Source organism: Columba livia, chromosome 1 (assembly GCF_036013475.1).
Source record: "Columba livia isolate bColLiv1 breed racing homer chromosome 1, bColLiv1.pat.W.v2, whole genome shotgun sequence".
NCBI lineage: Eukaryota > Metazoa > Chordata > Aves > Columbiformes > Columbidae > Columba > Columba livia.
In genome coordinates this window covers 157,933,465-157,948,235 of record NC_088602.1, presented here as the reverse complement: position 1 = coordinate 157,948,235, position 14,771 = coordinate 157,933,465, and the positions used below count along the sequence as shown (strand labels likewise).

At 42.4% G+C, this 14,771-nt stretch overlaps 2 protein-coding genes across 11 annotated transcripts in view; both read left to right on the top strand.

Annotated features, from left to right (window-relative positions):
- The window catches only part of NAP1L1 (nucleosome assembly protein 1 like 1), a 37,514-nt gene extending 35,072 nt beyond the window's left edge, over nucleotides 1-2,442 (top strand). For all 10 annotated transcript variants that reach the window (XM_005510239.4, XM_065040879.1, XM_065040846.1 and 7 more), the window contains one exon: nucleotides 1,714-2,442. In XM_005510239.4, coding sequence (XP_005510296.1) covers nucleotides 1,714-1,749 — 36 coding nt within the window. In that variant the 3' untranslated portion in view covers nucleotides 1,750-2,442. The remainder of the gene's footprint in view (nucleotides 1-1,713) is intronic.
- Nucleotides 2,443-3,097: 655 nt separating this feature from the next.
- Nucleotides 3,098-14,171, top strand: PHLDA1 (pleckstrin homology like domain family A member 1). The gene is made up of 4 exons (XM_065051584.1): nucleotides 3,098-3,139; nucleotides 5,733-5,840; nucleotides 9,259-10,220; nucleotides 10,484-14,171. Exons 1-3 carry the CDS (start codon nucleotides 3,098-3,100, stop codon nucleotides 10,213-10,215), a joined length of 1,107 nt encoding a protein of 368 aa, XP_064907656.1. The 3' UTR covers nucleotides 10,216-10,220; nucleotides 10,484-14,171.
- Nucleotides 14,172-14,771: the final 600 nt, after the last annotated feature.

Here is a 14,771-nt window from a genome sequence, read left to right as displayed (position 1 = left end):
TTTTTTTTAAGTATTTACTCAATAGTTCATATGATGAGTATGTTTTGTCTGAGGCTGTTTTAGTTGCAGTTCTGACAGACTACTATTGGTAGAGCAACTTTTTTAGAGTTCCTTCTCCAAGAATCATCTTGTGAAAGTAACTTGGCTTTGAGTACTGAATTTAGTCAGGCTTGCTTTTCTATAAACTTGTTATGCAGCAAGTTGCTGCTAATGATTTAAATGTTGTATAATTGTTCTAAGGACATACAGAGAACTGAGTAATCCAGGTTCAGTTTTTAGGAACATGTCACAAGCTGACTGGCACAGATTTTCCCAGCACAGTACAAAACAGAGGCTGTTTCAGGGAAGATAACAGCAAGCCTTTTATTGCTTGAGGTAGCAGGAGTCAAGGTTCAGGAATGCATCTACAGCCAAGTGCTAAAATGTGAACAGCCAAGAACAACTGGCAGCTTTCTTACTGCATGGGAAGGACACATGACTAGTCAGGTTCAGTTTGTGGGAAAGGTGGTTGATTGCAAGCCACTCAATTAATAGCTTTTTTTTCCTGGCTGAGGGAAAGGCACGTTTGGCTGGCTGAAAGCATCTGATGGTGGTATGTGAAAGTTGCAGTCATGAAAAGGAAGTCGGTGTGAACTAAAGTTGTCTGCTGCAAAATATTATTGTAATTTCAGAGGAGGCAGTATTTTTCAGTAGGAATGGTTTGAATTACAATCAGAATACTATTGAAAGAATTACATAATATTAGCATTGTATTTATAAAGATGTGTAGGGTACAGAACTATTTTTCAAAATGTACAACTTGTTGGTGAGGTTTCCTCTGCTATAGTGTATTCAAATTGCTTCCTATCAAGAACGTTTTGGAATGAAAATTAAAAATCTCCAAGATGGGCTTCTTACTTCCACTGTTTCAGGTTGCTTTTTGAGGCTAAACAGAACTGAGAAAGGGTAAGACTGTACACTCAGTTTTGGAGAGAACTGCCAAAGGGCTAGAGACAGTAGTGGTACTATAGTGTATTGACACAAGAATAAATAGTTGTAAGCTGATCAGACTGAAAGCCAGCTGAATTTATTACAGCACTGCACTCTTAGAACAGCTATCCAGACCAAGAAAGTGGAGTAAAACTTGCAACTGAACTCTGTCCCCAAAAATTCTTTTCCTTAAATTTGCCTATTACTGTGAGATATTGTTGCTTGTCTGTTTCAGTATAACAGAAGAAATTTTCCACGTTAGGATTTTCTAGCAACTGGACTTTATTGCAAAAGACACTTGTAGAGTGGTAGGAATGTACCATGATTTGGTGTTTCATTGCATTGCTCTACAGGGGCTTCTGGAGTAAGGTTGTGCCCTTGCTGCTGACCACATGAAGTTTCTTTTGCCTCTAACTGAAGAAAGCATGGATACTTCTGAGCTGGGTTGTTTTTTACTGTGTGTAACTTTCCTTCTCCTTTTTCCAGTTTTACTGTCTTTCAGAGTATCCCACCACACTTAATTATAAACTGATTTTTGTTCTGGGCAATAGCCATGCACAAAATAAATGCGGTGTGGCTGTTGCCACATCCAGAGGCAGCAGTGTTACTAATATGAACCAGTTACTTTAAGGGAAAAGATGATGGAAGAACATGAATGCTGGAACTTGAGAAAGTATGCTTAGCAATATTAATAGTTCTTTTAAAACACTATCTTTAAACTGATATTTCCTCTTTTCTCAACAGAAGGATCAAAACCCAGCAGAATGCAAGCAGCAGTGAAGCAGTGTGTATGTGGCCTTGAGGATTACCTGCACTGTAATAGCCTAAACACAACTATTAGTTACTTACAGCCTTATGTTTTGTATCTTGGTAGAAATAAGTAACCAATTTGTTAAAAAAAAAATAAAAATTGAACACATAAGAACCAGTTTAAAATGTAGGTTCAATCTACCTAGCATTTTAACAGTATAATTTTCTGCCAATATGTAGAATGCAGTAAATCCCCTAAAGCATGAATGTTAATTCATTGCTACATAGTTTGGTTCTTGTGAAGTCTTTGTCATGTAGCTATTAGACTGCAGCTGTGAAGATTATCAGAACTGTTAACTGAGACCAATATTTCTTTAGAGAAAACTCTCTCCTGAAGAATCAACCAAAGTATTTTTCAGCCCAGTAGTCTGAATGGGTTTAAGTCTGCTTGCACTAGCTGTGCCTTCATTACCTTGTTATAGAAATGGCAGTGACTTGTACTAACTAGGAGATGATGATGCATTTTGAATTTGACTACTTGAGAAGACTAGTATAACTTGTTTAATTTCCAACGAGACCACATTAAACATTCATAACTGTCAGCTTGTTTATGCTATGGGTTTTGTATTTTATGTGACATAGTGATCTACAAAAGAAACCTAGTCATCATATTAAGGTTATTGTTTACCACTGGGGTGTGAATAAAACCTAGTATTTTCAAAAGCTAGTCTTGTTTTATTATGATGTGTGTATCTGCATGTGTGAACTGGTAAAGCATATCTTTCATGCTGCAGTTCACTTTTTACTGGAAATAAAAGTTGAGTTACTGAAAAGTAAATTGTGCAGCATTTTGAAACAAACAAAATAGTTTGTGAAGTTTGATCCATACTTTCCACTGGCAGTGTGATACTTGTGAATCTGAGCTAGAATTTTGGTGATTGGTCAATTCTGCCATTTTGGAGAAGACAAGTTTTTAGAAGTGGGGCTAGATCTGGTAAAGGACTTCAATATTGCTGCACCTGACTCTGAAGCACTGGTTATTAGTGTGAAATCTGGAGCCAAGAAAGGTACCTTGGATTTCCAGTCTGTGTAGATAGGGCTTGGTTGTCCTGAACAAAATTTGCCCTGCAGCAGCATAAGGGAGCGCTAAAAAAATTGGCTGTATTCTAGTTTGTACTCACTGTATCAAACATCTGCAGAGGAGGAAACAAACCCCAAGGAATTTCTCTCTCCTTACCTAATATTCTTTTCACTGTGCTTATGCTTGTATGTTCTGGTTCATACTTCTTCCATATTGGATGTTCATTGTCAGTTGACACATGAGGTAGATCTTTCTTATGCTCCTGAGTTGTGGATAGAATGTGCTCAGCTTGAAACTATGAACTTGAAGTCTTCCACTGGAGTTTTCCCAGTCACTAAGGTACTGCTATACTCTATGCAGTCTTGTCCTTCACATAACTGTAGAAGTTCTGGTCTTTTAAGCAAGTACCCAGATAACTTTTTGAAGTATGAAAAGGTCCAGCCTAGCCATGGATCTATTTCTACAGTAGCTACTTTTTTTTTCCACTGATATACTGACTTAGCCATAGAGGGTTAAAGGTTTGAAAAGAGCAGGGCAAGCAGGAGGCAACAGCCATCTGAGGATGGAGCTGGTGGAAGAATCTCTAGCACGTCTCTTGCTTGGAGGGTAAGTAATAGAAAATATGGCTTATCCCAAGTGCCCTTGAGAATCCTCATGCCCCCTGAGAAGAAGTGGCTTTGTGTGCTCTGACTAAACTGTTTCGTTTGTGTTTGTTTTTATTCTTATTCCTTGAACACTTAAATACCACACTTCTTCATTTCAGAATCCCTTCCAGGCTTCATCTTTCTCTCCAGATATTTATGGCTTTGAGAGCAGGGAGCTCTTGTTATCTATAGCTGTATATAAAACAGTACAGTCAAAGCTGTGCTCTTAGGTAACCCATACATCATAGCATAAAAAAATACAGTAATGAAAGGTTAACATCACATTGTCTGGTAGCTGTGTCTTAAAGTAGATATAGTTGTGTTCTTGTGCTGACATAAATCCTGACATAAAATGCTTATCCTTTGAAGCACTGACCTTGCCAGGTGTTTGCATATCACTCTGTCTCTTTTATGAATGTTTCCCAGGATGAAGTTTAAACTTCAGGGCATGCAGAAATCAAACTGGTGACATGTTATGAGCTTGAGCAGTCAGTTGGGGGCTTTGGGGTTCATACTTTAGGACATGAAAAGTATCTGAAGTCCTTACTTAGATCTAGCCCACTTTTACTAACAGCATCTGGCAACTGTATCTTAAAAAGAGAAAGCTCCATTAAAAGTTGTCCAATGAATTTCAGAAGTTGTTATTCTAAAGAAATTGTTTGTGTTTTGATTGCTTTCTCATTAATATCTTCATACCCTACAATGGGGTACCATATTTGAAAAGAGGAGTTGGTAGATGTCAAAGCTCACCTGCAGTCTGCAAGATCCAGAGCCATGAATCTGTCTCCATCAGTGGATTTTACTGAGCTTCTCTCTAGGTTCGCTTGCTAGTTCTTGTGTTCTCTAGACTGCAGCAAAAGGAAGGACATAATCATATAAATGGAGGTGCCATTTCTTATGAGATCAGTTAAATAAAAACTGTTTTGGTGCTCAATGTAGTTTTGTGATCAACACTCTTGTTTAGCAATTCTGAAAGGCAGTATGTAGCAGGAGCATTAAACATTCAACATTGATTGGAGTTTTATGACTCATTCTTTTCACTTCTTACAGATTTATACCAGCCATAGAGAAACTCCTCATTTAGTATTAGACAAGTTACCTTGTTGTTAACAAGTTCAAGTCTAGGAAAATGTGTCACTGAAATAAGGTTTCTTGGTCAGTTGTTGAAGTACTACACCAGAGTTTAAGGTTGGTGTAAATGGTGCCTTCTGTCTAGTTTTGGTCGCTGTACTGAAGGGGAGAATTATCTTAAGGAAAAATGGGGGGGTTGGTGAGGAAAGAGGCCGGAGAATTAACTGACACTTTAGATGGAGAGGGAAGGGTGCCTTGGAGCTTGAGCTTGATGGAGGGGGATGCATCTTTGTAATTCTACACTTTCAGCAATATTGACAGTGCTCTTCAATGTTTTGGAAAGCATCTATCTCTGATGTGCAAGGGACAGGCAGGAGCAACTGCAATGCCAATAGTCTGAGTTTCTTTGTAGAATCATAGAATCATTTTGGTTGGAAGAGGCCCTCAAGATCATCAAGTCCAACTGTTAACCTAACACTGAAACTAAAGCATGTCCCCAAGAACCTCATCTACATGTCTTTAAATACCCCCAGGGATGGTGACTCCACCACTTCCCTGGGCAGCCTGTTCCAATGCCTGACAACCCTTTCCACCAAAAAATTTTTTCGTAATACCCAATCTAAACCTCCCCTGGTGCAACTTGAAGCCAGTTCCCCTTGTCCTATCACTTGCTACTTGGCAGAAGAGACCCACACCCTCCACGCTACAACCTCCTTTCACCTCCCCTCAGCCTCCTCCAGGCTAAACAGCCCCCGTTTCCTCAGCTGCTCCTCATCAGATTTGTGCTCCAGACCCCTCACCAGCTTTGTTGCCCTTCTCTGCACTCTCTCCATCACCTCAATGTCTTTCTTAGAGTGAGTGGCCCAAAACTGAACACAGTTTTCGAGCTGGGGCCTCACTGGTGCTGAGTACAGGAGGATGATCACTTCCCTAATCCTGCTGGCCACACTGTTGCTGATACAAGCCAGGATGCTGTTGGCCTTTTTGGCCACCTGGGCACGCTGCTGGTTCATGTTCAGCTGTCTGTTGACCAACACCCACAGGTCCTTTTTCTCCAGGCAGCTTTGTAGCCACTCTTCTCTGAGCCTGTAGCGCTGCCTGGGGTTGTGACCCGAGGGCAGGACCCAGCACTTGGCCTTGTTAAACCTCATACAACTGGCCGCAGCCCAACAATCTAGCTGGTCTGGATCCCCCTCTATGGCCTTCTTACCCTCCAGCAGATCAACATTCCCAAACAACTTGGTGTCACCTGCAAAGTTACTGAGGGTGCACTCAACCCCCTCATCCAGATCATTGATAAAGATAAAAGTTCATTTAGTACTGCTGTAGGTTATAGAGAATGCTAAGGCAAGGGACCATGCTTTTGATTTAGTTATTGTAAATCTTCCGTCTATTTATGTCCAATTTACTCTGGAGTATATACACGTATTAGTGAGATGGATTTTTAAAAGTGAAAGTCTGCCTCCCAGTGCTCAGGGCTTCAATGTTCTGTCAGCAGCAAGCTCCAATGAAACTCCTGGGAGATGGTAAAGATCAACAAAATGCTTTAAGAAGGAACTACTTACTGTCTAATGACTAATATAACATATTGTAACATATCTCTGTCACATATTTCTCAGTCCTTGGCTATTTTTTTTCTTCTTTTTCCTTCAGTCCAGCAATGACAATTTTATATGTTCTTCAAGTTTCCCCTTTAACCTTTTGTTTTAGCCACTTCTCAGTAATGGAAGAAATGATGATGTTTAAGGGTTGTCACTCAAGATATGTTTAGCATCCCTTTGAAACTCATAGTTGATAGCTGGTGTCAGGCTGCTGTCTGCAGGTTCATTACCCAGGAGAACACTAGTAAAATTATGGGCCTTTTAGTCTTTCACGGTGGTTTCCCAAAAAAATATTTCAGGGTTTAAAATGAATACTTTAATTACCATTACTATAATTACTTTTTAATTAAGCTTACACATACAAAATTTTGACAACTTCAAGTTAGGGAGCTCATGATACAGGAGACGAGTATTTAACAACCATACATTTCTGTTAGCCATATCAGCTTTGAATATGGAAAAGGAAAACAATCAGTAAGGAATAAATGGACTTAAGATGTAGAGACTTCATCAGAGTTGTTTTTTCCAGGTTGTAGTATTTCAGGTTCGACAGTAGGAGGCATCTGCACATCAGATATTTCTGGAGGAACAGATGCAGAACCTGCACAGTATTTAGTGAAACCTTAATCAAGGCAGCAGATACGGAACACTTAATATAAATGTAGTTGCTTAAATACATATTTCAAGAGAAGTGAAGTAAAATCTCGGTGGGGTATGTAGTATGCTTAATGGTGCTGAATGTGTTTTCTCAAAATGCTAATGGAGGAAACATTTCTGGCAGTTCAGTTTTGACTTCCAGTCTAGGAGAATGAAGTTTGTTATCCTTTACTGGCAAATTCTGCACAACTAAATCAGAATGTCTTATTCTTTTACCATGAAACCCTAAGTATTTCATCTTACCCTAGTCTAGGCTTTCCCTGTTCTGGTGGTTTTGGTCAAACGTAGTGTATTTTAAACAGCTGTTAATATTTGTTGGCTTTACAGTTTAAATGGATGCTTTGCGTGTTTACTTGTCATCACATGCTGAGATTAATTTCACCAGGAATAAAGCATTAGCAGAGTGTGTCTATCGATGTTTAAAATTGGATTAAAAATCTGATATTCAACACTTCACAGAACTTATGCCAGGGAATGGTGAAGTAGAATAAATTTAGAATTTCGTCCTGTTCTCCTATATATTTGATAAAAATATTTGCCCTTCCAGACTAGTCTCACTTTTTTTTTTCTTCAATCAATTATTAATTACTATTAGCATTGAGAACAAGTGAAAAATTTCACATTAAATTATATATAGATTTTTGTGTTAATGTTCTTTATTGTTACGGTACAGTGTTCAGGAGGAAAAAAGTTCTCAAATGCTTGTTACAGAATAATGTGTGTGACTCTAGGCTCTCAGGCAGGTTTCCATGCTACTGGTTACTGCATTTACTTGGAATCAAGTAGTTGTTCACTGACACCGATGGAGCAGCAACCGCAATTGTACAGGTGAATGACTAGAAATTAGTCTTGTGTAGGTTTAGTTCCATGTCCTATGGCTTACATAAATTCAGTATTTTAATTGTTTGATATACATTAATACATTTTAACCCGTTTGTTTTAGTTTGACAATTTCAAAATCAAGTCTCTTCTCATGTGACACAATCAGGAGTGAAGATGTAGATGCAAAACACACCGGGGGATGAGGCAGGAGATTCTCCTAAGTCCTCAAGCCATGTGTGAGGCTCCTTGGATGTGCACCAGCAGCTGAAGATGTAGATATTTGTGCTGGGGAATTTAGGCTCAAATGGACAATGGCAAGTGGTGTTCAGATGTTTTGGAAACTAGCATGTATGGCTGATAAATAGGTGTGAAATGGTTGTGAGAATGAACTGTATCTTAATAGCATATATATTAACTTCACAGAAGGGATTAGTCTTTAGATAAATAGATGTTTAAGATATTAAATCTCTTTTTTTGTTCAGTTTGTGGCTAGCAAGTTGCCTCCACTGATTTGAATGTCTTCTAGTTACGTCAGGAAATGTAAAACAGCTAAATAATTTTAATTGCCATCATTACCTTAATTTTTTACCTCTCGATCATTTATCAAGATTAACTCTGAACTTCAAGAGGAAAAGAATGTAAGAGGAAAAACTCTTTAAAATGTTATCAGAGACAAACTCCATAAAAGCTATCATTGATTCATTGATTTTTTTTTTTTCTTTTAATGTGCTCTCACTGATCTGTGCTACAGTGCGATCTGCTTCCCAGCTGTCAAGATTACAGTGAGGTGTGTGGGTTTTTTTAGGGGGGGTGTGTGTGGTTTTTTTAATGGCCGTGTTAAATGCATACTAAAAAAATAGTGCTCTCACCCACAGTATGAACCTTCCAGCATTCAACTCACATGGGTATTGTTAGACAACTCAGTTATGTGGGCTTTTGATTTAGGTCTAATACATCAAAGGACTTAACTAGTTTAATATTAACCTTCGGTCACTTTAGTTTTCTACTCAAGTAAATGAATTCAAAAGTTAACCTCAGGGGAGAATCCAAACAATAAGCAAATGCGTGACAACAAAGCCCAATAACAAGCAAAATGGTCCTAGGTCTTTGCCAGTTTGGTTTTATTTGTGGGTTGGGGATATCGGTTTGTTTTTTTCTTAGACTACTTTTAAAATTTCCAAGCAGTAAGGCTCCAGTGTTTCCTTTTGGAAGCCATATGGATGCTTGCTTTCTTACACATTACTCAAACTGCTGCAGAGAGTAAAGATGTCTTTTGTATATACAGAAGAAGCTGCTTCTCCCCAGCACAGCCGAGAGCAATGCAGAAGTGTGGGGATAAAGCTGCCCTACCAAGCTCTGTGTCAGTCTCTTTCCTTAATTTTTATGGAGCGATGATCGTTTAAGTATTGGGGTCTTGCTGAAAATTGGCACCGGTTTATCAAAAACACACAGAAGGGGCTCCTTTGCCGTTTTTCCCCGGGTGGGGGAGGTTAAGGAAATTTGTTCCGATCGATACTGCTGGCATACCCTGCTGAGAGCAAATGAGCACTATCAAGCGTCTGAATCGTCACGTTAACCCCCGTATTCGCCTCTGGCCGTTACCTACAGCGGGGAAACCCTTTTCGCGGCACCGTCCTGCTCCGTCTTTGCCACCGCGCTTTAGGCGGAGGGGCGGGATGCCGGCGGCCGGCGGTGCTGCCCGCCGCTGAGCGGAGGGGGCGGCTGGGCCAGGCCGGGCAGGAGGAGCTGCCCCCGGGAGGGCAGCGCCCAGCTCGGCGGGGCGGGCCGGGTCGGGAGGGGCAGCCGCTCCCCTCCGCTGCGCACCGCGGGCGCGCCGTCGGGCTTCCCCGCTGCCGGCGGGAGGAGCCGGCCGTTCGTTCCGCTGGGTGTCACTCGGGGGTGGGAGAGGCGCCTTCAAAAGCCGAGGGGAGGGAAGGATCCGCCGCCCCAGCCGCCCGCACCGGCAGCGCGCCCGCCGCAGCCCGCCACGCCGCGGTACGGGCGGCAGCCGCTCCGCTTCCTGCGGGCCGGGACGCTCCCGGCTCTCCGCCTCGGAGCCGGCGCGGGGCGGAGAGTCATCGGTTGGTGCCGGCTGCCCCCCGACCCCAGCCCCTGCGGGCGGCGGCTCTCGGCCCCGCCGGCCCATGCGAGAAGGATGCTAGAGAGCGGCTGCAAGGCGGTGAAGGAGGGGGTGCTGGAGAAGAGGAGCGACGGGCTCCTGCAGCTCTGGAAGAAGAAGCGCTGCATCCTCACCGAAGAGGGGCTGCTCCTCATCCCCCCCAAGCAGCAGCCGCCGCCACCGCAGCAGCAGCAGCAGCCGCCGTCGCTGCCGGCCGAGCCGGCGGCCAAGATCAAGGAGCTTCACTTCTCCAACATGAAGACGGTGGACTGCGTGGAGCGGAAGGGCAAGTACGTGTACTTCACGGTAGTGATGGCCGAGGGGAAGGAGATCGACTTTCGGTGCGCGCAGGAGCACGGCTGGAACGCGGCGATCACGCTGCAGATGGTGCAGTACAAGAACCGCCAAGCCATCCTCGCCGTCCGCTCCACCCGCCAGAAGCAGCAGCACCTGGCGCAGCCCCACGGCCCGCGCCTCCGCAGCGCCTCCAGCTCCGCCTAGCACAGGTAGGGCCGCCGCTCCGCTCTTGCCCCCGGCACCGGCTCAGCCCCTGCTCCCGGGGCCCGCTCCGCTCCTGCCCCCGGGATCCGCTCCTGCCCCCGGTGCCCGTTCCGCCCCTGCCCCGGGGCCGCACTTCCCGCCCGGCGCCGGCCCCGCGGGTGTCCCGGGCTGGACCCGGCCCTGGCCCCGCAGCGGCGGGAAGAACTCGCTCCAGACACCGCTGCTTCAACTCACCGGGTGCCTTTTGTGCTGTGCTGTCTTATTGCAGGTTAAGTTAACGAAGCGCTTCGGGGAAGCGGGACTGAGAGCGTTCGTTGCGGAGGTACTTCAGTTTGGTCAAAAACTGGGCAAACGCCGGAGATGCAGGTAGTCTGGAGACAAGCGGCGCAACAACCTGAACCCCAGCTAGCTGCTGCTTTGCCGCCCTCGGTGCCGAGAAGCATTTCAAATCTATTATTTATGAACCTTGGAAAGGATTCTTTGGTGTGCTGAGACTTCGAGGAGACATGATGTACTGTAACTTTATTTTAATGTATTTTATTTTATTTTATTTATTAGGGTTGGTTGTTCAGGTTTTGTTTTGTTTTTTAAAGGCTTGTTTGCAAGACATTTCTGAATGTAGGCCGTATACAACAAGCAAAAGAAAAAACAGCGTGTACATTAGCCCCTAAAGAAACTAAAAAAATCTGGTTAGTTCAGCCATGTGCGAGTTGACAACGGAGTTTTTCATTTTTACCTGAAATACACTGTATAACGCTAATATGGAAAGTGTGATGTGTGGTTTGGAATTTGCCTGAAGCCCATACTGCATATGAAAACTCTTGCCTTTAGCGAGAATATCAAATACATTCTGGGTTTTAAATTATTAGCTTTTAAAATATACGCATGGTGGAAGATGATAAAATCTTACGCAATCTTGGTGATTCAAAAAGTAATGTTGATTGTTATTCTGAGATTAAAAGCCATTGTTTTAAGGTATGAGTGGAAGGGAATCTGACCAACTTATTTTGTGATGCAGGAGCCGCAGTTGGACTCCACTTACCCGTTTGATGTGCTTGCTCCTAGGCTGAAGAGCCGGAGCTGAGCTGCGCTTAGGAACGTTTCTTAGTGTCTGAGTTCAGGGCTCCATCTTCACAGTTGTTTTTCACATGGTCTGGGCTCTTGGCCTTTGTTGAAATTTTGTTGGAGGTTTTTAAATGTCTTGCATTAAAGTAGCCCCTAGTTTAAAAACCATCTTATCTACGTCTTAGTGTGCAAACGGATTATTTTGGTCACAGTTTTCATAAGCTGAAAGTTGCTCTCTAGCTGAGACAAACTAGATTAATTTCGGTGTTTAGCAGTGTCAGATGTTGTGAAAGACGTGCAATCTCGCCTCGAAAAACGTTGACGAAGCCATGAAGTTGGAAAACAAAGGGCTAATTGCACAGCTGGTGTGTCTTCCTCTGCCTCTTAAAAGTCAGTGGGAGTTTGGCTGTGGATGCTGGTGAGAGCGCGATGGAGCTGTTGCCCCAGGGCAGAGGAAGGAGCCAGGCCGGTGTGCTTTCTAGGACAGGGCTCTCCAGGTGATGGACCATTTTGGGTTGTGTGCTGCTACAGCTCCGGTTCTCTGGTGTGAAGTAAGTGGGGTGGTTGTAAGCAGGACTGAGCGATGTGGCCCATTATCTCTGGTTCAAGGTGAAAAGTTGCAGCTGAGGAGCTATTTATTTTAACTAGCGTGATGAGGAAAACTGCTTTTGGCCCCTTTACAAGTGACATGAATGTAAACAAAATCTTTTTAGCCACGCATCCAGGACTTTGCTGTTTGCATAACTGAGGTGTAGCTTGACTGTGAAAGCCCCCTCATTCTTGATTCAAGCTGTTTCTTTAAGTGTTTGAAGTGAAAGACTGAAGTGACACTCAAAGGAAGATCTCAGAATTGGCTACCGCATATGATGGTCTCTTCTTCTTCACCCTAAGTTAAGCTTAGTCCTGTGAGGCATAAAAGAGATCTCGACTTATTCCTTCTCTTTTGGTCTTTGTCTCCATATCCAGGTCAGGGATCACATACTAGACATGCAAAATGTATCATGGTGCAGAATTAAAGCCCAGACCTCACTGGTCCTCTGTGCTCCCGAGCTTTTCTTTCCAATCTGGCCCTTGACAAGGTTGCATGACAAGCTCGGAATGGTAGATTACAGCTGTCCTAACGAAGTTATTACTTTGAGACTAATCGAAATCGAAGGTGCCCTGCATCTTCTAGGATTAGACTTGCTGTCTTGGCAATCATAATAGCCAATTTCTGCATCTCTGTACATCTGCCATTATCATTCCGCTAATGCTTGGATGTTAGAGCTGCAAGGGGATTCTCTAATGAGCTAGTCAAAGACTCACAAAATAGACTGTAATTTGTAATTTGGCTCCTCTCTTTAGAGTCATTAATTACAGTTTACTGAGTAACTAATCCACCTTTTCAGATATACAGATGTATCCCTGATATCTTACCTACTAAAATACGTTTTAGCCTACTGAAAGATAAATGTAATTGATGAAAATTAATTCCTGTGTGATTAGAGACACACATGTTTCTCTAGGAGAGGCAGATATTCCTGTCCTCAGTGGATACAAGCCCCTGAATGCCACAAAAGGCTATGGATCTAGTCTGAAGCTAAAATTTTACTGCTCTTCTGGAAGTATTTGTGCTTTGAAATGAAATATGACAAATTTAGTAATATAATTGACATTAAGGTTTGAAGAAACAGCTTTCACTTGAATTTGCTGCTCTTCTTCACCAGTTCAAGGTCAATGTCCCACTTTCACCTCATGTTTCTTGTTTTAAGTTGGCCTGAAGGATGCTCTCAAAACCGTTTGGACTGATACAGTTAAACAAACTTTTGCCGGTTGTCATTGCCTGCTGCGTCACCTTTTTAGAAACATTGGTGTCAGCCAAACTCTTAGCGTGAGAGACGGTCACATCACAAAATCCACCTTGAGCTGTCCCTGTGCCTGCAGCCTGAGTTGGGGGGGTGGGTGTAAGGATCAAACCTCCCCCGGTTGCCTCTAGGACGGTCTTCTGGAAACTGAATGGGAACAAATTGGCTGGGGTCCCCTGGGGACAGTCAGACTGTGTGGCTCATGCCATGTCAGTATAAATAAGGCTAAATTGTCTGATGTGGACAATCCAACAACTTTCTCACGCTCTGAATTCCATTAAATTTTTTTTTGTTTTATTTTTACCGATAGTAATTTTAGACCAAGAAATCGTTTGATGTTATAAATGAGGCAGTTCTGGGCTTTTTTTGGTTTGTTCCTCTGCTACTGTATAATCCTTATTGGAGCTACTTGGTTAAATACTGTCTGTCACTGTCTGGTAAGCAATGGCTACGAAAGTAGGTCCAGCAGATTGTGCTCCATCTTCTTGGAGCTTTGCAAGAAAGGAAGTTGTGTTGTCTTTCCCCTTACAAATATTAAAATAAAACAAAAGAATTAAAAAGCCAAAACCATGACAGCATATGGCTGAAATAAATTAATTAGAGAATAAGAAAAATTCCAATAAGACACACACAGGCAAATGCTTGGTATAGTTAAGAAAATTGTGGACAGTAATTTCCTAAAGAGGTCAAAAATACAGATCTTAATTAAAAAAAAAAAAAGTGATCAAGGGGCAGACTCAGCAAGAAAATTCAAGCTGTGGTGACTGAGAAAATTGGAGGAAAAGGAAGTGGATGTTGTCTCTGTGACATCCTGAAGTAATTCCTCTTTTTTAAGGTTCATGATATGCAAATGCCAGCTTCTAAATTATAGATGCAGTGATGTACCAAATGTTTTCTAGCATATCCTGTTGTGAGCAGAAGTATCAGTGTCATCACAAAAAAAATGTGTGTAAATATGACTCATAAATGATTTCTGAGAGATGTGATTTATTTTTCATATTTTTCAAGATGCATTCCATTTCAAATAAAGAGGTATCTATTGAAAGAGCTCTTGGTATGTTGTAGGAATGGTTGTTTGGTGGGCTATCTGTTATGATTAAAACCCGAACAAAGCTTTTGCAATGTATGAAGCTCAGTTTAAGGGCCTAAGAGGAACATGTAGATCCCTTCTAAAGGAAAGACTCCCTTAGATGCTCTGAGTAATCTTTATATGTAGTACAATTATGGGGCTCGGAGTCCTCAGTTTTGCTTCTTGCTGTGTGTGATGTGTGAGCAACCACACAAAGTCCTACACATTTCAGTAATGCTCAGCCTGGTCTCACAGTACACATACAACTTATCTTTGGGACACAGATTTCAGGCTCATAATCTTTACCTGTGAATGGTGTGACATTAGGAATCGAAAATGAAGCATTAAATGTGCCTTGTTTCTCCTTTTTTTTTTTTTTTTTTTTTTTTTTAATGTATTTTAAGCACTGTGATTGAATTTCAAGTAAACTGTAAGTAGTCCAGAAAGAACACCCCCACCCTTCGGTGTATCCTCCAACCCATTTTCTTTTAGCTTTGTGGGAAAACAAATGAGGTACGACAAGAAGAATGTGTGATGACTTCTGCTGCTTTGGGCTCTCCACAGAACTTCAGCCATTC

Excerpts from the sequence above, each read along its gene's own strand:
- PHLDA1 (XM_065051584.1), top strand. The coding sequence starts at position 3,098 with ATGAACTTGAAGTCTTCCACTGGAGTTTTCCCAGTCACTAAG. Across the intron at positions 3,140-5,732 it reads GAGTTTTCCCAGTCACTAAG|CAGATCAACATTCCCAAACA; the intron begins GTACTGCTATAC and ends CTTACCCTCCAG. Across the intron at positions 5,841-9,258 it reads AAAGTTCATTTAGTACTGCT|GCGGAGGGGCGGGATGCCGG; the intron begins GTAGGTTATAGA and ends ACCGCGCTTTAG.